Source organism: Phalacrocorax carbo, chromosome 3, assembly GCF_963921805.1.
Source record: "Phalacrocorax carbo chromosome 3, bPhaCar2.1, whole genome shotgun sequence".
NCBI lineage: Eukaryota > Metazoa > Chordata > Aves > Suliformes > Phalacrocoracidae > Phalacrocorax > Phalacrocorax carbo.
In genome coordinates this window covers 67,709,054-67,733,816 of record NC_087515.1, presented here as the reverse complement: position 1 = coordinate 67,733,816, position 24,763 = coordinate 67,709,054, and the positions used below count along the sequence as shown (strand labels likewise).

General features: G+C 38.3%; 1 protein-coding gene across 1 annotated transcript in view; it reads left to right on the top strand.

Moving 5' to 3' along the window:
* Positions 1-24,763, top strand: part of ENPP1 (ectonucleotide pyrophosphatase/phosphodiesterase 1) — a 57,383-nt gene that overhangs the window by 21,888 nt on the left and 10,732 nt on the right. Inside the window, exons 6-17 of the mRNA XM_064447271.1 lie at positions 2,435-2,532; positions 6,494-6,573; positions 7,791-7,910; positions 9,082-9,191; positions 10,407-10,472; positions 10,781-10,853; positions 13,182-13,290; positions 14,449-14,580; positions 16,134-16,165; positions 17,262-17,389; positions 18,462-18,531; positions 21,717-21,804. Coding sequence (XP_064303341.1) covers positions 2,435-2,532; positions 6,494-6,573; positions 7,791-7,910; positions 9,082-9,191; positions 10,407-10,472; positions 10,781-10,853; positions 13,182-13,290; positions 14,449-14,580; positions 16,134-16,165; positions 17,262-17,389; positions 18,462-18,531; positions 21,717-21,804 — 1,106 coding nt within the window. The remainder of the gene's footprint in view (positions 1-2,434; positions 2,533-6,493; positions 6,574-7,790; positions 7,911-9,081; positions 9,192-10,406; positions 10,473-10,780; positions 10,854-13,181; positions 13,291-14,448; positions 14,581-16,133; positions 16,166-17,261; positions 17,390-18,461; positions 18,532-21,716; positions 21,805-24,763) is intronic.

Here is a 24,763-nt window from a genome sequence, read left to right as displayed (position 1 = left end):
GACTGGTGAACCTGCTAGACCACAGCAAGCCTGTATTGCCTGCATTATGTTTCCATAGAAGCCAGTTTATAGGAGGGGATAATTACCACTGCATTTCCTTCAGTTTGGAGTCAGGATGTGACTGTGGCATACATATTTATCCAAGAGCTGTGAAACACCCTTGTCATACTGTTTGGACACAGCCAGAATGAATCACTGGCACAGCCAAAACTTGAGTATCCCAGGCTTCTTTGCTCATGGTAGCACATTTTTGAAGTAGCAAGTGTAACCTTGTCTACTGACAGGAAGGTCATGGAAATCGCTGGTACATCTCGGAACTGAGCTCAGGTCAGTTTGTCTGGGGATTTTACTGGAACTGTTCCAAAAAGAGTGTAGTTTCACATGATCTGTCATGGTTTGCTACCCTGAGCACAGGGCAATTCACTATGTGAGTTTCAGCAGTATACAAGAAGTGAAATGGCCAGCCTTCCTAGTTGTGGCAATGGTCTGTTTTGCAAAGTTTAATTTTACATGTGCAAAGGGGGTCAGTAGCTGCATTTGCAGACAACCAAAACATGTACTTAACAGTTGGTTTACTTGTAAATGCCAAACCAGGAACAGTTGCGTAAAGTCCCTTTCTGAGTTGTTTTAAATACATCTTTTTAAGTTAGACTTGTTGGTAAGTAATATTCAACAGTCTTTGCCTGAAAGTTCATATTTTATTTCAGGAAACTTTGCAGTGTAGATTTTTAGACCTCTGTGTTGGAGGGAATCAATTTGTTGGAGGGGGGTGGGTGGAGAAGGTATTTGCAAAAGTTGCAGAGATTAGAATCTGTGGTGCAAAAAGTACTTGTAATACGGGCAAAGGTAATAATGAAGTTTCCCTACCCTTTCCTGCCAAAGGACTTTAGTCTTGGTCTGAAGATTATTCATTTCTTGTTCCCAGCTAACTGCCCCTACTAAGATTTTGAAAAGATTGTGTTAAATATACCACAAATTAAAAACAGGCTACAAACACACATCTTACAAATATATCCTAGTGTTTTATCCTGTCTGGAGCGTAGAGTAGGCTATGCAATGGTTCTCACTAATGAAGTCCTTTTGGCTGAACTGTTGTCCAAACTGTTGATTAAAATTTTCTTAGGATAGACGTTTTTGTTGCCTGACTAATCTTCAGTTTAATACAGTCATGTTTTTTTGACTGAAATAAAGCTTATAAATGTTTCACTTGTAAATGGCAGTTTGGATTTTTTTGTGGGGTGCCTCACTAAAGAAATTGACAACACTTTATAAATATTGATCTTTGTTGTACTTTAGTTTCCCAAAATAAAACAGTGACTATCAAAGATTAAAAAAAAATTTTCGTTTTACAATTTGTAAACATAAAAAGGAAAAGTTAGGTTGCAATTGTAATGTAAAATATATTTGATTCTTTTATGTGAATCTGTATTTTCAGTGGTTGTTGCTACACTGCAGTGATCTCTTGCAGTCTCACATGTCATACGTATAGGTCAAACATAGGCTATTTTTTCTTCAAGGAAGAAGTTGCTGATGACTATTCCCATCTGTGATGCAATGGTTTAAGTACTTAGAGTTGGAGAGAAATTGTTTGAACAGTGTTGAAGCTGGGAAGAAGTCCAGGTTGGAAAACATAAGTCCTGTGGAGACTTGATGGGAGAATTTATTTTTGTTGGTTCTAGTGAAATCAGGTTCTGAGTTTATCTGTCGGGTTCCAGGCTGAAATGTTGTTTCAGTGTTCCAGTCATAGGGCCACATTTTTTCAGTTTGGAGACTGATAGTACTTGTGGTACAAAAGGGATAGTGGTTCAGTTCTTGGTTAAATGACCTTTATAAGATGGAAAGAAAAATGTGTGTTATTTGCTGATTTAACATATCCTGTACACTAGACTTTCTTACATTTTTGTGCACTGTGCGTGTAAAAAGATAAATTCCCTTTTTTTCAGCTGTACTACAAGTTGTTCAGGAGCAAAGTGAATAAAGGAAAGCCATGGCTTCACATTGCCTTTTCTCCTTCCCTGCTCTTACCTCTGAGTGGGAGGAGGGGGGTTGGAGGGGCTGAGTGTTGCTGCAGTGGGACTGATTTCAAGATAAGAGGTACTGAACCCACCAGATGGATTATTTTAGCATCTTGGCTTGTACTTTATTTTCTGGGGTTTTGTGAAATCAGCTTTGTTATGATTTCCCTGTGCATGCCCTGCTACAATCCTCAGACTATTTGGGCAGCGTTGCTATGCCAGCCTACGAGCAGAGGGACCGGACGAGTGGTCTGTTCACCACTGTACCAGCCTGCGAACCTTCCTGCTTAGGAGGACTTTCTTCCTCAGCCTGGTTTATAGTCCCATAATGAACATATGGGGGGAACTTTCTTGAAATAAGTGTTAGGAAATTATTTCTCAGAGCCTGTCTTTTAATACTTCAATTTCTGTTTGTTCAGATTTACCAAGTCTCCAGTGTTACTATTTTCATTGGATGGCTTCAGAGCAGAGTATTTGCAGACTTGGGGTGGACTTCTACCTGTTATTAGCAAATTACGTGAGTAGTTTCTTTGTCTAAGCAATATCATGATGTCTTATCTGAAAAATCCACGGAGTTTGTTTTTTCTGCAGATGCAGCTATGCTTACTCTTTTGAATCCTCACTCTTCCATGGAAATTTAAGCTGTTGCCCTATATAGCAACTGTGGACAGAGAACTTGAGGTGTGGAAGGGCAAAGAGAGGGAGGGTGTGAGGAAAGGACCCCTTGGATATTCAGTGAAACCTCAAAAATTATTAAGTAGCCCTTGCTGTATTTAGGACATGGGCACTTTTTGCTGTGAGCTTACTTTATTTCTTTAAAAGCGGAGAAAACATGCTTTTTACTCTGTATTGCATATTGTCTCATATTTAGGTGGAATGGCTTTGGAAAATGGAAAGCAAGGTAGAAAGCATTTCATTATACTTGAAAAAGAAGATAGAGAAGGAGGAGATTAGGAACAGATCATATAGAAGGGCTGGTAGAAACGTGATGAATCTGAATAAAAACTTCATTTAACAAACATTTTCAGAAGAAATGAGAGCCTTATAAGTACATATTTTAATGTAGATTTTGTAGTGTCTTACTTAACTTTGTAATGCCTAAGTAACTTTAGTTACTTTTCCTGTTTCTATTTTAGCTGTGGTCTGTAAAGAACCGATGGCATTTCTTGTCTGAAAAATATGCCAATCTTCTTGTCGTTCATAAATTACTACCTGGGGTGGCTGGTTTCAGTTTGACTGAAAATAACTCAGTAAAAATACTTGCTTTTTTATACAGCGGTTGTTACAACTTGATCTGTTCCAGAGAATAACAATTCACAGATGCATTTGAGGTTTTAGGTTGGTTTTTTTTTTTTTCTCCATGTTAGAATAAAACAAGACATTTGAAACAATTTCATAACATGCAGTTATGAAAATTTTCAATTGAAGAAGACTTCTTGGGTATTGAGGGGAGAGGTCGACTATTACAGATTGTTATAGCTCTGGCTGAGATACAAGATGATGGTGCCACAAAGCATCAGTAGGACTGCCAGGCTGCGACATCCACTTTCACGTGTAAAGTTTCTTCATTCTTTGGTCTGGATAGGCTACAGTGCAACTCCTCTCATTGTCTTCTAGTAAACTTGTATTCCTGTTTCCATTGAAGCCATGATAAATTCTGACCACTAAGAAATACAAATCTCATCAAAGGCACTTCACTTCTCCAGTTCTGTGGAGTTTTTGATGGTCAAAACTTAGGTTTTTGAAGGGTTCTGAAAATAGACTGTCTAATAATACATGTTTTGCACAGAATAAAATAAGGAACAGTCTGGGGAAAAAGACTATTTCTGCATTATGTCTACAGTTCTATATTACTCTGGAACCTGTAATCTTGTAATTAGGAACCTTGTAATCTGTTTTTATCTAGGAATCTTGTAAAAAAGGAAGCTTGTAATCTGATAGAAGACTTTTATGATATACCACAATATATCTAGCTTTCTTTTGTTACAAAACCTTGCTTTCTAGTATTTTTTTTCCCCTTATAGTAAAATGGTGGGTGAAAAGCTGAGATAAGGCAAATTTTCTTCAGTAAGAGAAAAGTAGTCTCATGAATGAATGAAAATAGGTGGGTGTAGATCACATGACACTGAGGGGCTGTGGCTTCAAATTTCCATGTGCTTTGGGTCCCCCATGTCTGTAGGCACTGAAAATGATGGAAGCAATCACACTGTAAAAATATTTCTATGCGTTATTAAATACTGCTACAATACTTTACTGTGCAGGAAGAGGTAATGAAATCTGTCCCTCTTTGGTGGATGAGTAACAATAACAGATGAATTGCTGGACTATTGCTGAAAAACTATATTGAATCCTTTTGTAGTTCATAGTTAGCCATTTTACAGGACTAGTAAATGCTCAAAAAGAGACACGGTTTATGAATGACAGCATTTACAAAGCAGTGAAGAGTTATTTACATTAAGTGACTTATCGGACTGCCCAGTTCTTTATTGGATTAGAACTGTGCTAAATCCCTGGATTTTCCTCTTGAGAACAAGTGCAGCCTTCTGTTTGATAAAAATATTTCAATTGTCTAGTCCTGTTAGTTCAGCCGTGCCTACACTGAGATTCTGATGTCTCCTTGGAGAAATCTGTTAGAGTAGATTCCTGTAAGACAGTATCAGTATTTCACTTTCAGTAAATTTTATTATACGCACACTCTGCTACCTGCTGAAAGGTGGGTGATTCAGCATGGAGCTGAGGGTTCTCGGTGAACCCAGGCATAGCTATAATGTGTGCATATGGGGTTCAGAGAAGATATTTTCACATACTTTTATGCTGTGATAACATAATTAAAATAAACCCTCCTTTTGTCTTCAGTTGTCTTTAACTAAGACAGTAAGCCAAAAAGAAGAAAAATGAATCTTATGGAAAGTCCCAGCAAAACCCCCTAGGATTTTGGACAAAACAAGGTTTAAGTGTAGTTTTCTCTTACCTTAAAAACAAAACCAAGCCACCCCAACCTCCCTCCCCACCACCCCGACCAAAATACTACGATTTGGGAAAACAGCCTCAGCAACAGATTTGGAAATTGCTGAAATGCATCAAGTGTCCCTGGGGAGGTTATTCCAACGGGTGACTGTCCTCACTGTGAAAAATTTCCCTTTGGTGTCCAGTCGGAACCTCCCCTAAAGCAACTTCTGTCCATCCCCCCATGTCCTCTCCATGTGACTGTGTAAAAAGGGAGTCTCCATCCTCTTTGTAGCTACCCCTTAAGTACTGGTACATGGTGATGAGATCCCCCCTAAGCCTCCTTTTCTCAGGGCTGAACAAATCCCGTTCTCCCAGTCTAAAGGTTGGACTAGATGATCCCTGAGGTCCCTTCCAACCTGTGATTCTGTGGTTCTGTGAAGTGTGTGGTAGTACCAAAAAGGGTACACGTGGTGATTTGTTACTACAGAATGCAAATGGGGGAGAGGATGTCTATGTAACTCTAAAGGATTTCTTTTTCCAGCTTGGTGGCTTCTTATCCCAGTTAGCTCAAACTGATTATTTCAGCTGAGATCTAATCCAAAGCCCCAATCCTATTAGTTCAAAGTGACACAACATTTTTTATATTAAAAAACCTTTAATTTCTTTTTTATTTTATATATAATGACCCAGAGGGCTAGTGAAGGCGGCCAGTGGTCTTCTTTCTATAGGATCATTAGTTTGAGCTGTTTAGCATCAGTTGAAGTGGTTTTATCACAAAGTATTTTTGAAGTCGTTAAGGCTTTTTTTTTCTTCTTAACTGCCCCCTACCCACCAAAGATTTAGGCACCTAACTTAAGTAAGCTTTGCTTAAGTGCTTTGGCCTGGCTAAAGACTCTGCATACTGACAAATACTGTACACTAGTCTCCTTAGAAACCTATGATTTTTATATCAAGATGAATAAAACTTTGAGATTCATCCTAGAATAAGAGTTGTTTGGGTTTTTTTTTAAATAAAAAGGAGAATGCAAACTGAATAGTGATTTGACAGGTGATTGAGAGCACCAGAGCACCACTGTGCCAGTGGCAGCTTCATCTCTGGAGGTGCCCACGGTGAAGTAGCTAGTTGGTCTCAAGCTGCAGACTGCACTTACCATGCACCAGGGCTACTTTGGGGTGTGCAATTTCTTTGGTTATTCATACTTATTTATGCATGCTTTTCATAAGGACTGTAGGTTTTGCTCGTGTGACCACTGAAGTCAGTCATTAGGAATACATAAAACTTGTATAACTATTGTATAGCTATTGTATAGCTATTTAGTCAGAATATAAATGAATGTGGGAAGAAGAATAAAGTATTAAGTCCAGAATTTAAAGAATTAAAACTTTACAGTAATCTCTTATGTTATTGGTTTTGTTGTTTGAGGTGGGTTTTTTGTCTGATTTTTTTAAAATATGTATATATCTCCATGAGACAAACTTGTAAAGTTTCTATTTCTGTAATTCTGCTGATTTTTCTTTCTTCTGTCTAGAGAAATGTGGAACATACACTTCCAGTATGAGACCAGTGTATCCCTCAAAAACCTTTCCCAATCATTACTCCATCGTCACAGTAAGAATTCCTGTATATTATGTGTTTCCACTACTGAAGAGACTGTTCATTATCAAGTTGTCTTCATAGGAATAGTACATTTTTGATGGATTTTTAACATAATCGGTTTTCTATTCAGAATATAAAAATGTATATATTACACTCTTTATCTGATTTAGATTAACAGTCATTATATAACACTACAGTTAAATGGTCAGATTTAAGTAATCCAGTCCTTCCAAGACTAGCTGCAACAACTCCCATATAGGTGGAAGGTCACATCCCTTTACAACTCTTCATTTGGATAAATATTTCCATTAAATTGCAGCACGCTCTCTCTTGGAGTGAGAGCAGCCTGACTCTTAAACTGCCAGCCTTGTTCCACTTCTTTAAGTATCTTGACATGGTGCAAGGAAGAGTGTGAAATGAAAGGAAAGATTTGAACATCACATTAGTGTTGACTCTGTGATGGACTGTACCCAAACCTGGATAGGAATGGCACAAAGCTGATCTTGTAAATTTATCAACACCTGCGTATAGCAGGAAAAAGAAGAACGGAGGTTTTCAACACCAAACGCAGGGTTGGAATACAGCAGGTCCTTCTTAGTTTCATCATGTCAGAACTAAAATTCAGTCAAAGGCTTGAGGGTCTGCACCTTCTTTCTTATCTTCCCAGTTTGTCAGGACTGTTTTTTGGTAAGTGAGGCATACAGGTTTGGGAATAAGATATTTAATTGTGTAATCCTCACAAAAATCCATGATTGCATATGCAGCTAAGAGGCATTAATCATGCCCTGCAACCAGGTGAGAGGGTCCCTAAATGCAGTGTAGAGCTTTGTCTCAGCTCCCTGTTCTTGTGAAAAGTAGCAAGCAAGGTGTTTATCAGGGTCCTAATGGTGGTGGTGTTATATCCTTCAAGGTAAAAAGGAGCTAGTCTGCTTGAAGGCAGAGCACAAAGTCTGTTAAAACTACATAACAGTGTCTCTTGGTTTGATCCCAGCACAAGTTGCTTGCCTATATGTTTTTTTTAATCTCCCTGAGAAGCAGTTAAGAATTGGAAGGTAGGGCTTGGTAGCAGTGGTAGGTGATGCTGTTGAATTTGGGTCTTGAGGTACTGGTGGAGTAGATGTAAGATATAGATTATTCACTGGACATATTTGTCTAACAGACATCTGTCTAGGTAGCTGGAAAGTTCTTTTTCTTTATGACATTGAGAGTATACCTTGTCACAATTACAGGGGCTGTATCCTGAATCTCATGGTATAATTGATAACAAGATGTATGATCCCAAAAGAAATGCATCCTTCGCCCTTAAAAGTGAAGAGAAGTTTAATCCACAGTGGTATCAAGGACAGCCTGTAAGTATTAATATACTGCTGAGAATGTACAATCAGTCTGTTGTTTTGTTACTTAATATCACTTGGATGCATAGTGGTGTTGAAAGAGTACAGAGGGTACTTCTAAGTCAGCCAAGAAGCATTACTCAGCATGACTGCAATATGAGAGCTGTAAAATGACAAATGAAACAAAGTGTAACAGATTTTGTTGAACTTAAATGGAATTTTCTCTAAGGAGAAAACTAGTTTAAAATAACTAATAGAGATACCAGATTTTGTTCTGGTTTTGAACTGAAGTGGGCTTGCAGTTAACTTCTCTGAGGAAATCAACAGAGCAGTCAGTTTTAGTAATGAGCAGTAGTAAAAGTTTACACTCTGCCCAAATTACTACTAAGACTGAAGATGCAGTTTTTAAAGAAGGGGCCTCAGTTCAATCATACAGTTATGGCAAATCTGCCGAGACTACCATCCAAATCGAGTGACATGGGAAAGTCTGGGTGAGCGCTAGCCTGAAGAAAGCAAGGGAACAGATGCAACTACTTAGTAACATGGGGAAGGCTGATTTTTTGGTTGGTTGGTTTTGTTTTGTTGTTGAGGGAAGAAAGTACAAGTGCAGGCTTTGTGGGCCACTGAGAAGAAAGCGGTGTACGAGTCACGCAGGAAAACATGCAGAAGGCAGACAGAAACCTGCAAATCATGATATCAGCAGTAGAATCAGAAGGGTTGACCAAAGTCTTGCTCCTGTATTTCAGAGTATGTGGGTTGGAGGTCCTCAGAACATTCCCACCTCTTCTTGCTTCAGTGTTCTTGAGACATTTCCCCTTCCTGTTGTTCAGCCATGGTTTTGGGTATTTTCCTCACCGGGCAAATGAACCCGCTTTTCAGGATGAGAATTCTACCATTGCATTACTGCTCCGTTCATGGGAGCTAACGGTTTCTACTTCTGTCCTGCCCCGCCTGCCCCACGGTATAGCAGCAGAAGGGATGCGAGTGTTTGCCAAACGGAGTCAGGCTGCAGTGTGTATCTGGACTGCAGATAGTGACAGCATGCAAGATTGTCTGGAGCACTCCACTTACGTTTTTAGTTTTTGATCTTGCTGAAGGGTGCAGAGCCAGTGGGGTAGTAGTGGATCTGGCAGTTACTCAGCTAATGCAGTGACCTGCACTAATGATGGCAACTGTTCTCCTGCAGATTTGGGTAACAGCTATGTACCAAGGTCTAAAAGCGGGTACATTCTTTTGGCCTGGATCAGATGTAGCAGTTAATGGAACCTTTCCAAACCTGTATGAAAACTACAATAGGTATGTAAACTCCTGTGTCTTGGATGAGTATTTTACTTTAACTGTTGCAATGGGACAGGTGCCAGAGAAAGCATACATTTTTTCCTGCTTTTCTAAATAGTTGTACACAACATGGAAAAAAAAGATAGGATCCAATTAACTTTGTTTCAGGTTAATGTAGATTCTTTGTATGATCATTTTGTCATTGGGCAGCAAATGTTTTACAGGAAAGATGTGGAAAAATCAGCTTGAAGAGCAGCCAGCTTTGAAGCTTTAGTGCTTTTCTGTTTCTGTTTATAAGTCTTTCGTGGGTGTGTTTAGAGTCATTCAATCCAAACTTCTCATACAGTGAATAGATCGGGTCTTGATGTGATATTGTCCATGAAAACTAATGTTTTACTATTGACTGTAGCAAATTGTTCCAATGTAAAATTATTTTCCTTGCAAATTTTGAAAATATTTCACATTGAGGTAGTCATATTTTAGTCAGTGATTGCTCTGCATGTAGTTAAGCATTTTCTGCCTAATGAAAATTCTACATAAATATGTTTGTCACCACTTTACTAAATAATCTCAAATCTCACACAAGAAAACAGGCTTTTCAATTCTGTCTTCTTAGGATCATTTCTATTCCTACAACCTTCATATAGCATGGAAATTCTGATTATTGACTTACTACGTATGTGGTTTTTCCTAGGAACTTGTACATTGTTACTTGAACTTGTGTTAAATAGCCGAATTACTAACTTCGTGTGTCCTCATGTTGTTACAGGTCAACATACTTATTGTTGGTCTACTTCAGTAATTGATATAGAGCATCTACTTTGCAAAATAGTATGAGAACTTGTATTCAAACTGTTTACAAATTTAAAACAAAACACTCCCAAAGTAAAACTTTTTCAAAACACAGTACAGGAATGGAAACCTGCACGTGATTTGGCACCTTCAAGCCAGTTATCCTCTTTGTATAATAAACACAAGCAATACTGGGAGCTTTATTCTAATCGCGTTGCAGTCAATGGGGACAATATTCAAGGGAACTTTAGATCAGGCCATTAACTCCTGTAGAGTCACAGACAATTAGCATAGATAAACTTGCATCTTGCTAAGTAGCCATTAATGGCATCCAGCTGAATTCAATTTTCTCTGCTAAAGTACATTGATTTTTGTAATGTGTGACTAGATTTTTTTTTAGCTTTTGGAAATACATGATGATGATGTATTGTTCTGATACAGCTCAATCCCCTTTGAAGAAAGGGTGGTAACTGTTCTTCGCTGGCTGCAGCTACCTGAAGATGAAAGGTAGGTATACTATTGCAAGTGCAAGTTCCTGCTTGAGTGGTATTGCAATGAATTATTTTGTAATATATTATTTCTATTTTAAACAATATCTTATGCATTATTCTAACAATGTTAAAATACTATTTAATGAAAGCCTGTTTCTAGGAGTGAAACTTATTAAATTATATTTCTCTGTTTCCCTTTAATGTGTCCTTTCTCTGAATGATAGTGTTGTTTCCAATATTTGATATTTGTTGTTGAAATACAATTTCTTCAAACTGTCTCTACGTGTATGTAAAATATTACATTTTTGGTACTGTTTGATATAGACCACACTTTTACACTCTGTATTTAGAAGAACCAGATTCCTCAGGACATAAGTTTGGACCAGTAAGCAGCGGAGTAAGTAGTTTTGTAGTTTCTTCTTTTTTTTTTTTTTTTTTTTCCAATTTGAATCTTTGCTCTGACTCTATAGTAAACTTCTATAATTCATGTTAGATTAATCAAATATGTTCAGTATGCTTATTAGGAAAAACAATTGTGAGTAGACAGCCCATCCATAATTAACATTGATACAAAGCATGTAATAAACAGCCTATTTAGTAAGTCTAATTTTTATTTTCTGTATTTCAATAACTTTTACATTGTCGAAGCATGTTTGGGTAAGTCTTGTATGTTGTTTTATCTGCTCCTACTAATTCTTTATGTTGAAGTTTAAGGTTTAAGGAAAACCTTTAAGGCAGGGGGGAGAGAGACAGAAAGTTTATTTACTTTCAGTTTAGCAAGAAAATAAATTCTTATAGCAATGGCCCAAGTTTTAGTGGTTAAGTATTCATGTTATAATTGTCATTAATTTTTCCGCAGTCTCTGTGCGAAGTTTAGATTAATAGTGGCCTTATCTCTCTGCAGTTAGGTGAAAAAGGATGTTCACCCCATCAGTCTGTGGTGTACCTATTGTATAAATCAGAAGTCTTTGGGACTGCTACTGTTTTCAAAAGTACTAAATAGCTTTACATTTTAGCAAACCAAAGTGAAGAGTGCAAAAGAAAAAGCTCTTGGAAATTCAGGAACATTGTAAAATTCTCTCATCTTCAATGGCCAGGAAGTTTGGGCATCTTAACTAGGTGTTTAACCTCAGTGGTGACAACAGGAAAAAGCTCTTGCCAATTTCTTTTAAGGTATGAGCAGTTAGTGTTCCTGTAAGGAACTGTAGATGAATGTAAGTCCCCAGTGAAGTAGTAGACAACTAATTGGAACTGCAGTATGGGGAACATTTTTAAATTGGTTGTCACAGAATGGTAGGGGTTGGAAGGCACCTCTGGAGATCATGCTGTCTGACCCCCTGCTTGAGCAGGCACACCCAGAGCAGGGGGCACAGGAATGCGTCCAGGCAGGTTTTGAATGTGTGCAGGGAAGGAGACTCCACAGCCTCCCTGGGCAGCCTGTGCCACTGCTCTGGCACCCTCACAGGAAAGAGGTTTTTCCTCATGTTCCTGTGTTCCAACTTGTGCCCATCGCCCACTGTCCTGTCATTGGGCACCACTGAAGAGAGTCCAGCCCCATCCTCTTGACACCCACCCTTCAGATATTTATCCTTTCTTTGGTTAATAAGTGGATCTGAAGTTCTGTATGCCACAAATGTTCAGGTGAGAAAGACCTTGAGGGTTTGTCCATAGTATCCCCAGAAGCATCTCATCTCTGTTCACACAAAGCAAGACAGCTTATTATAGTTCAATGAGGTGAATGACTTGATTTAAAAATACTTTTTTTGCTTTCTTTACTTAGCAAGTATTCAAAAGCAGCCCCAATGGTGGTGCCTATACAAGTGAGCTTGAATGCCAGACCCCTGATCATGAACAGTGCTAGTTTGGTGGCTTGTTCTTTGGATCTTTCTGTCCCTTTAAACTAGTTTGCTCTGAGGCTAATATCTAGTCATAATTTCAAGGGTAATTTGCTCCAGGGTCTTTCCCAACAGGGATCTTGGGGAAGAGTGCCACAGGCTTGGCTTCCTCGGTTCTCTTCAGTCCTCTGGTATTCTTCCATTAGCATCTGCACACTCAAGCATTCCCTCTTGTCCTCAGTTGTGCCCCTGGTAATGCACCAAACATTCTCAATTTTATAGTTTAAAACACACTAAACATCTTCAATTTTAAACCCACCCTCACTGGCTATAATCTGGGGTGGTGTTTTGGGGTTGTTTGTTTGTTTTTAATATCTTCAACACAGAAAAATGTGGGGCCCAGAAAAAATTGGGACCAAGAGCTGTATAGGGTAAATATAGCCAGTCTTCTGTAGGGGAGGTAGCCACGAGCAGTGCAGGTGCTAGGCACTCTGCAAGCTCCCATTTTTATTTAGCTGTACAGGTGTGCCTGTTGAGTCCATTCTCAGTAGATGTAAAGACTGCATCTAAACGGTGCAGAACTGACAGAAGTAGGAACAGGTTTAACCGAGAATGCTGTAAGTCTGCTGTCCTCACAATTCCTCCTGGTAGCATGTGCTATATGTGCTTCCTGTCATGAGTTTGGGGGTTACTCCACGGTTTTAGGTCCCCTGTGTCCTTTGATTATGTCTGGACTGCATCTAGCCTTGAATGGCGTATAAGAAGAGCTCCTTATTCTTTCTTAGCATACGCTGTTACAGTTTATATGTATTCACTCTCCCTAGAAATAAATTCTATTCTCTAATTGAAGTGATTAACACCTACTTTTTGTTCGTATTTTTGCCCTGCAGGTGATTGTGGCATTACAGAGGGTGGACAACATAGTAGGGATGCTGATGGATGGTCTCAAACAAATGAACTTGCATAAATGCCTGAATATTATTTTTGTATCAGATCATGGTAAATTTGATTTTATAAAATATATCAGAATTTTGAAGGGCTGTTTTTATAAAGTAATATTCTGAGTTTATACTTGCATGTTTCTGGCAAGGTTAAGGAAGCAGCTTATACCTAGAAATTACATTTCACATTATCAAGATGGTGTGAGAGATAATCAGTATTGGTAAGAATGAGGCTGTTGGCGGTGCGAAGAAGTGGAGAACATCTGGTGGGATTAAATAATTTTCATATTTTATTCCTAAATCCTCCTGTGATCATTCCCAGATGATAAAGGAAATAGAATAAAAATGTGAACTGTAAAAAACAGATTTCATTTTATTCTGTCTTTTAACTACACTACACAGCACCAGTTGTGAATTACTGAAGAAGTGAAAATAGAAGCTGTATCTTCCTTCCATTTACCCATTCCCTTTTCCGTTATTAGAAGCTGTGAATATGAAATTTTAATTTATCTCTTTAATAGCTTTTCTGTATTTCTGGAATTATTTCTGTAATAAGTTCTGTATTTTACCAATACATTTTTTTTCTGTTTCTTTTCTGGACAAAAAAAATCTAAGCACACTTCTCTGCAGCACAAAACTGACTTGCAGAGCTCATTTCCACTGGGAATGATCCAAGCCAATTACCTATACAAGCTTAAAATATTTACAAAATTACTGGTGGGTAAACCTGTTAGGAATTATTAAAAGTAAGAGTTCAAATGCAATATGTAACTCAGAGTCCCTTTTGGTGTTTGGAAACTGATAAGGAACACTGGGAAAAAGATCAGTCCATAACTGCTGTGATTATTGGGTATTTCTCTAGATACACACTACTGAATATTGGGTATTGGACTAAATGAATGTCTGGCCTGACCATTACTACTGTTCTTAGGCTCATAAGATTTCTTCCCCATCAGAGAAGAAAATTTGTCTATCTATTCAATTGGAGTGTCTTTCTAGGCTGAGGAAATGGCTGATTATGTGTATGTATGTAATGTTTTGTTTTCTTCGATACATGAGTATTGTGATCTCCTTGGATCAGATGTCTTAGGGTTGCTGATAAAAAGACCTAAGAAATTACATTTCTGACTTCTGCAACTTAAGTTACATGTCTCCTCAGTAAGGCTACTCTTCATTGATATTCCCGCTTTTAAATAAAATTAATTTCCTTTTGCAGGGATGGAAGCAGGGAGCTGCAGAAAAACAGCATATCTGAATACCTACCTGGATGATGTTCAAGATTTCATAGTAGTACCTGGTCCTGCGGCTCGCCTAAGACCTAATAATGTTCCAGATGAGTATTTCTCTTGTATGTAGTTGCTAAACTAATTTTTGTTACTTAGTTAAATGCTTTTTTACTTTATGAATACAAACTTAGGATCCACGTCTTCCATTAGTAAACCTGAGTGAAGGTCAGCTAGGGACAACCTGGATAATGATGAAGAGGAAATACTGAGTAGTGCATCTGTGCTTTTAAAGACCATTTGACTTTGCAGGTCTGAAAGTGTATTTGAACCTACAGATTGCTTTTGTGGGCTGCCTCAGAATGACCAACTGCAAATGCTCTTGCCCTGTGAATGGCGTTCCTTTGAATCAGATCTTTGCTACTCAAGACAGCCCTAAAATTCCCCCTCATGTCTCACCTCACTTCCTGATTTACCAGTTTATATGTAGACTTGCTATATTTCTGTCTTAAAGGAATGCTAGATTGTTACTATCTTTTACATATTTTGAGTATTATATTTCCTAGCTATGAAAACATGGCCTAATGGCCTGAAAACAGTTGAGTAAACTGTAAATAAACATAAATAAGATAATAAACCTGAGTAAAAATCAATGAATGCTTGCAAATTTTAAACTTTGATTCATTATGCGGTCTCATTTCAGGTGAACACTAAAGCCTGCAGGTTTTTGTACTTTTTAATGTAGAATACATGTGTTCCCTTCACATTTCATAATTGTTTGTTGGGTTTTTTTCTATCTAGATTATTGTTCTCCATGCCCTTTAAAACTTGTAGGCGTCAACTGCAGTGACTTTAAGTTCTGTTTACTTCATTGTTTGATGCTATTCTAAACTGTTTTACATGTTTCCTTGGGGAGCGTGGGAGTCAAATGCAGTTCCAGGTTCTCCTTGGCGAAACAAGTTCAGGAAGAAGAAAAATAGAGTATCTTCTCTTTTTGACATGTGCACTGTTTTAATGAAGTAGCGTAGCTGTCTTTGTAGCACTGCATACATCTATGCAGTAGTTATTAATGGTTCCCTTGCCAGTGTAGTCCTTCATGTATTTTAGTCAAGCACTGGCTATCAGACATGGGGCAGAGTAACTCTGTGAAATGTAATGGGCCTGTGTTATACAAAATGTCAAAATAAATGGATGTAATGGTCCCTTTTGGCTTGAGTTGAAGCATCTGAATATTAGCCAGCTTGCAATTGGCTATCTTTCTACGAATGCTTGCCAGATAAAACTCCTGTCCTAATAGTTGTATTTGTTTCTTTTCCCTTATAATTTTCTTAGCAAGCAGGAATAATCCAGCTTGATCAGCACAGCCTTTAGTTGCCTCTCTTTGTGAAAACTTACTTCTCAGATTATTTTTCTAACTGTGGCTAATATAGCTTAAAACTTTAAAGCTGTAAATAAGTGAGCAAGGGAAGGAGAGGCTGTGGACTAAAATCTCATAAAAGCAATAGCCTGACAGCCTCCTGACTGTTTTGTTCCATATGGTTTTCATTGTGGAAAAATAATTCTTATGTCCAGAAATTTTTTGAAACTAAACTAATTATATTACATGATAGGAATGCTTTCATTTTACATCTGATTTTTTTTAACTTAGGTGACTAATTCTTACATATGATTCTTCCAGTTAATTATGAAGGCATTGTCAGAAACCTCACAGTAAGTGTCATCATATCTGTTGTTTTAGCTTGATTTCTACTGACATCTACAGGTATTTTATAGCACCAGCTGTTTGCTGGGCTACTTACATAGCACCTGGACTTTGAATCGGTGACCTTCCATATGCTGTGCTGTTAACAACAACAAAACTAGTTCCATGCCGGGGAAGGGAAGGTCAAAGTTGAGTAGGGTGTCATATGGCTATTGTGGTTGTGCATTAACTAAGGTTTTGTGTTCATTTCTTTTCACTAACCCTTACCTAGCACTGTATCAGGTTGCTCTTCAGACTGGAGAACCTGTGTATCTGGACCATACTGGCTGCAGGCCAAGTCAGTGTAAAGCTCAGCTCCATTTCCTGGACAATCATAAGATTTTCTTGCTCACACCTTTTTGATAATCAGCTTTGAAAGAGGATATTGATTCTTTTTTGTCAGTTCCAACTTAAGGAATTTGTTTTTCTTCTCTATACCTGGCCTCTCTTCTTATCCCTGCACCATAATCTGTTTACCTCTCAGTTGTGCAGACGCTGCTGCCCATGAGAGCTGTGCTGTTTGTATAGATGACTTCACTGTTCAGAAATTCTACTATTACAGTAGAGGGTTTTTGTTTTTTTTAATCGTGAATGGATCTTAATTGGTGGAAAAATCTATTTGTCCCTGAGTGACCAGTCTAAAAAAACCTTGAATGCCTGTTACCTTCTGTATTGCAGAGTGTAGAATTATTGCACTGGATAGTCTCCTACCACTTGAAAGTATCATGATGTTCACGTCTCAGTGTAATTCTTTATTAATTCTAAGCAGTACTGTTTTGTTCTGTATAATTGTAGGCTGTAAGAAAAAAACCTAAGTTAAGTGCATAATCCAAAATAAATATTCTTCTAATAACTACTGAGAGCAAAACCAGTCAGTATTTCTTATTTAAATAGTTATTAATATTTATGTCCCAGACCATACGACTCCAAACCTGACAGAGTCCCATTGTCCATGGTGGAAGTTGTTGCAGACCCTTTGTAATTGAAGTTTTTATAAGAACTGTGCATGACATAAGCAAAAGTTTGGTGAAATGTACATTTTACATTTTAATTTAAACATTTCAGTGCATAGAACCAAATCAGCCGTTCAAAGCTTATATGAAACAGCTGCTACCCAAGCGTTTCCATTATTCCTATAACGACCGGATTGAACCACTGCACTTTTATTTAGACTCCCAATGGCAGCTTGCTAGGTAAGTTACAGTTTTCAGTACTTGATTATACAGCAAATAATGTCTTATTTTCTCATAGCTTTTCTATTCCAGATGCTTAGAGTTCAACAATAGCTGTTGGAGCCTGGTATTCTTGTTTGTCACAGCGAAGGGATGTTGCAAAGAAAAAATGCATGCTTTTCTCTACAGTTTTTGCTGGCTTGAGGAGGCTGAATTCTAAACCGGCAGCTATAGATACTCTGCCTGCTGAGTGTGCAGGTAGTGGCAGGCTTTGTGACACAAATGTTAAAAAGTAAGGTCCCACATGTCAGATACTTGAGCGCATCTTGCTATGCTTTTGGAATTTCCAAAGTGAGTCATGAAAGCTAAGCATGTGCATAGCTACACAGTTGAATCAGTCTTGTGAGCTATCCACTGGCATACACCAAATGTACTGAACCCACTATTGTTAATTACCTCACATGTTGAGACCAGTGAACTTACAACTCCCAGAATAATGGCATCTGCTATAATAATACAATTTTGAACACCCCTGTGATACTCCAAGGCTTTCATCATGAAAAAGTTAAGTCCATGTGTTCATTAAGTCCTGATGTATAGCATTGTGAACATGTACAAGTCATGCAAATCAGGTTTGGGTTACTAGAACTGTACACATTTAGATAATATGTATGGACCTGGCATATGCTGGATGTTTGTTTTTGTTGGACTGTAAGATGCCTGTTTGTTAAAAAACAAATTAAAAAACCCTTAAGAAACTACATATAAAAAGTACTATGAAGTTCTGTTTCCCAAATAAGAGTAACATGAAAATCTGTTATCCTGAGAGCAAACATTCTCTTCATATGTCATCTGACCTTTGACTTCAAGTGACTGTGGTGGACACTGGAGAATTCCAAAGGGATAACATTTGCAGAGAAAACTATAATTCTGATTTTAAAGGCATCTCTTCTAGAGCTTAAACACTTTCTAGTCCCTAAGGACAAGCCTCTAAAAATCTTTAAATAGACAAGTAAACAATGCATCACTGAATGTATTTTATACTGATAAGATTTGTAAATTGTGAGTTATATAAGCTGTGAATTTTTAATAGGAAACCACTTGAGATTAAAAGCTGCACAGGTGGATTCCATGGCTCAGATAATCGCTTCCCCAGTATGCAGGTGAGACTTAAACTTATGCTAGATCTTAGTTTTTAGCTCCTATTTCTGAATGTTGTGGCTGCTGGCTGTTGGAATTTTTTTAAAAGATCTGTGACACTATTCCATCTGCAATTAAAGAATCAAGCATTTGTATGATTGGTATTGTGACATGCTGGGTAACCTATACAGGGCGGGATTCTGTGGTCATAAGAGTTGCATAAAAACCCAGCAGGACTTACCCCAGAGATTTCACTGTGCTGGTAAGAGTATAAAGTTGTGCCAAGTTGTTTTTGTTGTAACATTAAAAGAAGGAAAAGAGAAAACTTATCAATAACTCAAATGCAGTAATTGTAGGTCATGAGAGAATTCAGATTAGAAGGGACCTCAGGAGGTATCTAGTCCCACCTCCAAATCAAAACAGACTCAACTGTGAGATCAGACCAGGTTTCTCCAGGCTTTATGCAGCTGCATCTTCAAAACTGCCAAGGGCAGAGTCTCCACAACTTCTAACCAACCCATTCCACTGCCTGAATGTCTTCAGGGTGTAAATGTGTTGAGTTATAGCCAGCCAGAATCTTTCTTGTTCACTTTATGCCTGTTGTGTCTCTGCCTCCTACTGTGTAGCACTGAAGAGCATAACTCTAACTCCTTGATGACCACCTTGTCGGTAGTGAGGGAGTGCTGTTAGGTCCACCTGAAGCAGTCTCGTCTCCATGCTGAACAAGACCTGTCCCACTTTGCAGGGCAAGAGCTTCAGCCCCAACCATCTTGAGGGCCCTCCACTGTATTTGCGATGATTGTTTATTGATGTCATGTTTATGTCGGAGGTGGGGTATCCCAATGTGGCCTAAAGAAATGCTGAGTAGAGACGGATAATCCCCTCCCTCAACCTTCTGGCTGAACTTGTTTTATACAGCATGGGATGCTGTTGGCATTCTTTGCTGCCAGGGTGTGCTGCTGGCTCATGTTTGGCTTGCTGTCCACTATGTCACCCCGGCCCTTGCAAGCAAAGTTGTTCCCAGCCAGCCAGTCCCCTGGTCTGTAAGGGTAGTCCATCTTTGTTTTTGAGAGTGCCTAAGAACAGAAGTAGCAGATTTAACCAAATTAACTCTATTGCAGCTTACTAGAAAACTTTTTTAATCATTAATGAGTACAACAGTTTGCCCTGGAAGTCTGTGGAGCTTCCACCACAGGAATTACCTAACAACTGGTCAGACAAGCATCTTTCAGAAATAATATAATTAAATTTTATTCTGAAATTTGCAAAAGTTGACTAAATCATCTTCCAACTCTGTAATTCTACTTTGTCATGATAGACTGTGCATCACTGTTTTGTGGTAGTCCATTCAGGAGAGAGCATGTCAGCCATGTTTAAAATAAGGAGAGTCTGTGAATTCTCTTTAATGAGAAATGGGAAGGAATCATAGGGAAAAATGAAATCAGATCCTTAGTGAGCTCCATCTAATTTGGGGAAGTCACTTAACCCATTCTTGCATTAGTTTCTGCTATTAAAAAGGCAATACTATTAATTTCAAAAAGTTATTTTTCAGGGTAAAATCCACTAACAGTTGTGAGATATTTGGTACTATTGCAGTGAATATATGTAAGCACATCTATAAAGAGAGAACCCTGTATTCAAAAAATTATTAAAACAAGTTTTATAAAAAGATCTATGTAGTCCATGCAAATCAGAGATTTCTCTTAAAAGCCTTATTTTTCATGTCTTGTAGAATTATGTTGTGTTGGTGTCAAACTGTTTTTAAAAAACTTAAGAAAACGGTGTTAATTTTATATCAGTTCACCCTTCCAGGCCTACTCTTCTTCCCTGATTTGACAATGGAAAATCTGTTGATAGGGTACCTAGTAACTGGTTACAACCAGCAAGGCCATGTGATGCTAAATGCCAGCTTTGTATATTCTCCCCCTGCCACAGTTCAACTCTGTACATTTTTTTCAGCATGTTGACTCTATTCAAACTTCTTGCCAGATTTGTGATTGTCAGTTCGTACCATTCCCAATTGGTTTTAAAACGGATATAACTTATCCTTTTGTGGCTAACATTATAGCAGCATAAACTTCATACTGTGTAATTAACTAGTTCAACAGAAAGGAGATAACATGTTCCTGCCTCATCTGGTTCAGATTAGGCTTGTTGAGTAAATTATTAGCTTGCGGATTTTAGTATCAACAGTTACGGAATGACAGCCTGCCTTAGGCTTTAATCACAAAAAAGAAGTTAGAGTTGAGTTTTTAGGCTCTATTTTTGCCACAAAGCTATGAAATCTGAGTCATTTGTATTGTTTGCAAAGAGCTTTGAGATCTTACCCAGGAAGATGCTATAGATTGCAAATCCATCACTCATTCAGTGTCTTGATACCGCAGATGGGTGCAGTCAGTTTTAGTTAAATGAAACAAAGTTGAACATCTCAGGGCAAGTTTAAAAACAATCTTTTTGGCAGGAGTTGAGTTGAAGCATTTGCTGCCCTTGTCTCCTTGTTCTTACTCCTGCAGCAAACCCTGTTCTGTGCTAGTGTAAGCTTTTTGTGGCTGCAGAGTTAAGTAGGTCGGGGAAATGAACCAGAAGGAGAAGAGCCAGCAGCAAAAAAAAGAAATTTTTCTGAGCTGGCTGTGTTCCTGGATCAGGTTCACTGTGTGGTTACACAATAGCTTGTGCCAGTACAGCTCAGGAAGTGGTGCAAGATGAAGAAAGTACAGCTGCAAACCAGGCATAGAAGTCTAGGATCTTGCCATTGCTTAAATGATTTAAAACATTGCTGCAAACAGATGTTTTTATAGTCTTAAATTAAAAGCTTCCAAATTGTTTACAGGGCATGAAATGCGATGGTTTGGTTTTTTTTTGGCTCAGGATTTCCATTAAATCTCTCAAAGCATTTAAGAAAATTAATTTAACATCTTCAAAAGCAGAGAAGAGCAACGGACTTCATAAATGGCTGACAGCAACTATTTAAAGACAACAGTGAGACAGAGTTGGGTTTCCTAATACTCTTTTACTACTTTTTAAAATTATTCTCATACATTTGCTTTTGAAAAAAAAAAAAGAAATCATGCTTTTGATGTGATCCATACTATGTTGGTAAAGAAAAAGATTAAATTCTTGGAAGAAAATGCGCTCTGAGTTTGAAGATATTTTCCATTTCAACTTGTCTTAAACAGAGTTCCACGTTACTTTTCTCTGTAAATCCTAGGCTATCTTTATTGGTTTTGGACCAGGATTCAAGTTTCGTACTCAAGTTGATCCATTTGAAAACATTGAAGTATATAATTTAATGTGTGGTAAGTACAATTGATGGGGGTCACCTTTGTTCTGTAAAATATAGTATCTTTTGGGTATTGTAAATCTTATAATAACGGATTCTTAAGTGTCATTAGAAATTTGTCCTGAAGACTTGCTGCTGTTTTTACTAATAAAAAGCTGTTAGTTTTTTTTCTGAGAAAGGTCCAGTGACTAAACAACTAACAGCTTTTTAGAGACTACTGGTCAGGCCGCCTCATATCTCTCCTTTCCACTGGTGACCCTGTGTGTTCCTCTGGCTGCTCCAGAGCTGGTGCTTTGACTCACCGCTACTAAAACTACTTCACAATCTCTCTACCATCAAGAAGAAGAGATACTTCTTTCTCATATCTAACTAGAGGCTTTATTAGATTAATTACTCAGGTGACCTTATTAAGGCAGAACAATAAATAACAAGCATAGTAATGGGTCTGGGTGCAGCAGCCAGGTAGCTAATTTCCAGAAAGCCTGAATCAGTCGCCCTCTGCTTTTTATGCACTTGAACAATTCCTTTTATTTTGTCATGCGTTTTCTTATTTGTTGCTTTCCTTTATCATATTTTTAATTTTAGGTACTTGATATAAATAGGGTTTTAATTCAGGTAACATTTAGATTTTTTTATTTTTTACTTGATTCATATACTAAACCTTCTCCCAAATTCATCACTGTGTGTGCTATTTGTTCAATTTACGTATTGTATCTTAATACTAGATTTGGATGTTTCCCTGTCCTTCCTCATTGTCTAATACAACAAGTGTTCCAGATAGACTTTTTTTTTTGGTCTTTTGATGGACTGCAACTGTCTTGTTAGTCTGTAGTCCCATTGCTTTAGAGTCTTGCTCTAGAGCTAGTTGTCTCTGCAGTAGTCAGGTTTCCAGTTTCTCACCCCTCTATGTTCTAACTCTAGGATTCATGATTGATTTCTGTTACATGCAGTCTGCGTCTGTATCTGAGGATCACAGACAGGACATGCCATATACAGATACTCTTCAGTTTATTTTCTGACACTGTACAGTACGCTGCACCAGAGAAGTAGTCTTTCTGAAAATTAGACACCTTGCTGCCTTCCCTTTCCCCCCTTTCAAACGCAATATTGCTGTGACCCCTTGTTCCTTTGTCCCTTCTTCCTTGTTCTGTACTTCATTGGTTTCTCCAAAGGTCTGTCTGTAGTTCTGCCACTTTCTGTTCATTTATTTCCCTTGAGGTCTTCACCTGTTTTCCATTATTTCCTGCCTACTTCTCTCTTGCCAGGATCTATACTTGCTCTAACATCTGCCATCTGTGAGAGACAAAGTATTACCAAAGGGTTTGATCCAGAAAACACTTAACGGAAGCAGTGCACATGCTTGAGATCAGTGGCGATGATCAGGTATATCACATTTAAGCCATGTGTTTAAAGTCTTTGCTGGAATAGGAGACAGGCCACTGTCAGGGAGTGTGTCTCTGACAGCCTTGTATGCTTTGTCTTATCATGTCATTGTTGATCTTGAACCACCTTCTTGTGCCCCCCCCGCTCTGTTCTGTGTATGCTGTGTGGGAGGGGTAGAGTCCTTACTGACGTCTCAGTGAAGCAAGTTCAGTGACAGATCAGATGTTTTAAGTGCAGTCATTGAGGTCTAGATTTCCTCCATCCTCTGTAGACAGAATTAGAAGAATAGGATGTGCAAAAGCCAGCATATTAACTTTCAGACAGAAAATGAAGTGAGATGCCTTACTCAACCTTTTTCCTTGCCCAGGGCTTAGGCGCCTTCTGGACTGCAGAAGGGCACCTTCTTTCACTTGTCGTTTGGGGCTCTAGGGTTTCTCATGGAAGTGCCTGACTGTACCTTCTTGCAAAATACAGCCAGAGAAGAGATACTGTCTCCCATTTGTCCAACATCTCAGCACTTAAAAGCATGACCACCAGATATTTACAACTGTTGTCTGAATTGGGAAATTTCAACTCATGTTTTTCAAGGTGTTCAAACTGCTGGACTTGGGGATTTCTGGGGCATTGTGAATTCTTGGATACTCTACTTGAAATAATAGGAACATAACAATGTAATTTAGCTGTTGAAGTGGGGACCCGAGTTCCAGGACTAGTTGGTTTGGTTTGGTTTTTCACTCCTTTGGGTGATGTAATCGTAGGAGCAGAGACTGCTAGGATTAGAAAGGTAGTTTTATTCTTTCCAGAGCAAAACAGCTTCTGCATCTGGAGGGAACGGCATTAACATGAGTGGCATAATGTAGGAGGAAATGTGTTCAGTTCCGCATGTAAGAAGCTCTAACTCATGTGCTCTAGGTGAGTGATCTAGACACCAAGCTTTTGGATACAACCATGTCTCGTCACCTGCTATGTTTTGAAAACATCTTATTTCATAGGTTCAGTATGAGCTAAGTGGAAGAACAAATCTATGAATGCTAGCAAGGATTAAGCATGAAATAGGGCTTGATCTGTGCAGTGTTTTGAAGCTGTCTGAAGTGTGTCTAGGCATTGGTGGTAGGCAGGTTTTAGTTGTTCGAGTTAGTTTAATAGCAGAGATTTTTGTGTGTTTTGGGGTAGGAATGCTTTTGCAGTTAGATCACTTTGAGAATGTTGAAGCTTAACATTTTAGACCTAAGTGACAAGCAGAACCTATGTTCTGTCTAGGTTCTTTTATGTCTTTAGCCTTTAGTGATGCTTATTAACTGAAGCTTTTATATCTAATTGCCAGATCATTAAAAAAAAAAAGGCCCCCAAACTTATTGACCAAAGCTTCAATGTTATATAGTCACTAGCTTCATGTGTTTGAGATTCCTATTCTGTCCCCCACTGCAAGTTTGGATGCTGCAAGTTCGCTTTCCCTCAGATGTAAGCCTATCCTTTTTTCCGCTTGTTCTGTGCCTCTACAAGCAGACTAATACCATCCTGAGCCCTAGCTACGAACATGTGTGCTTCCTTTTAAAGGGGTTACATTGCTTTCCCTTTTGGGTGTTATGAGC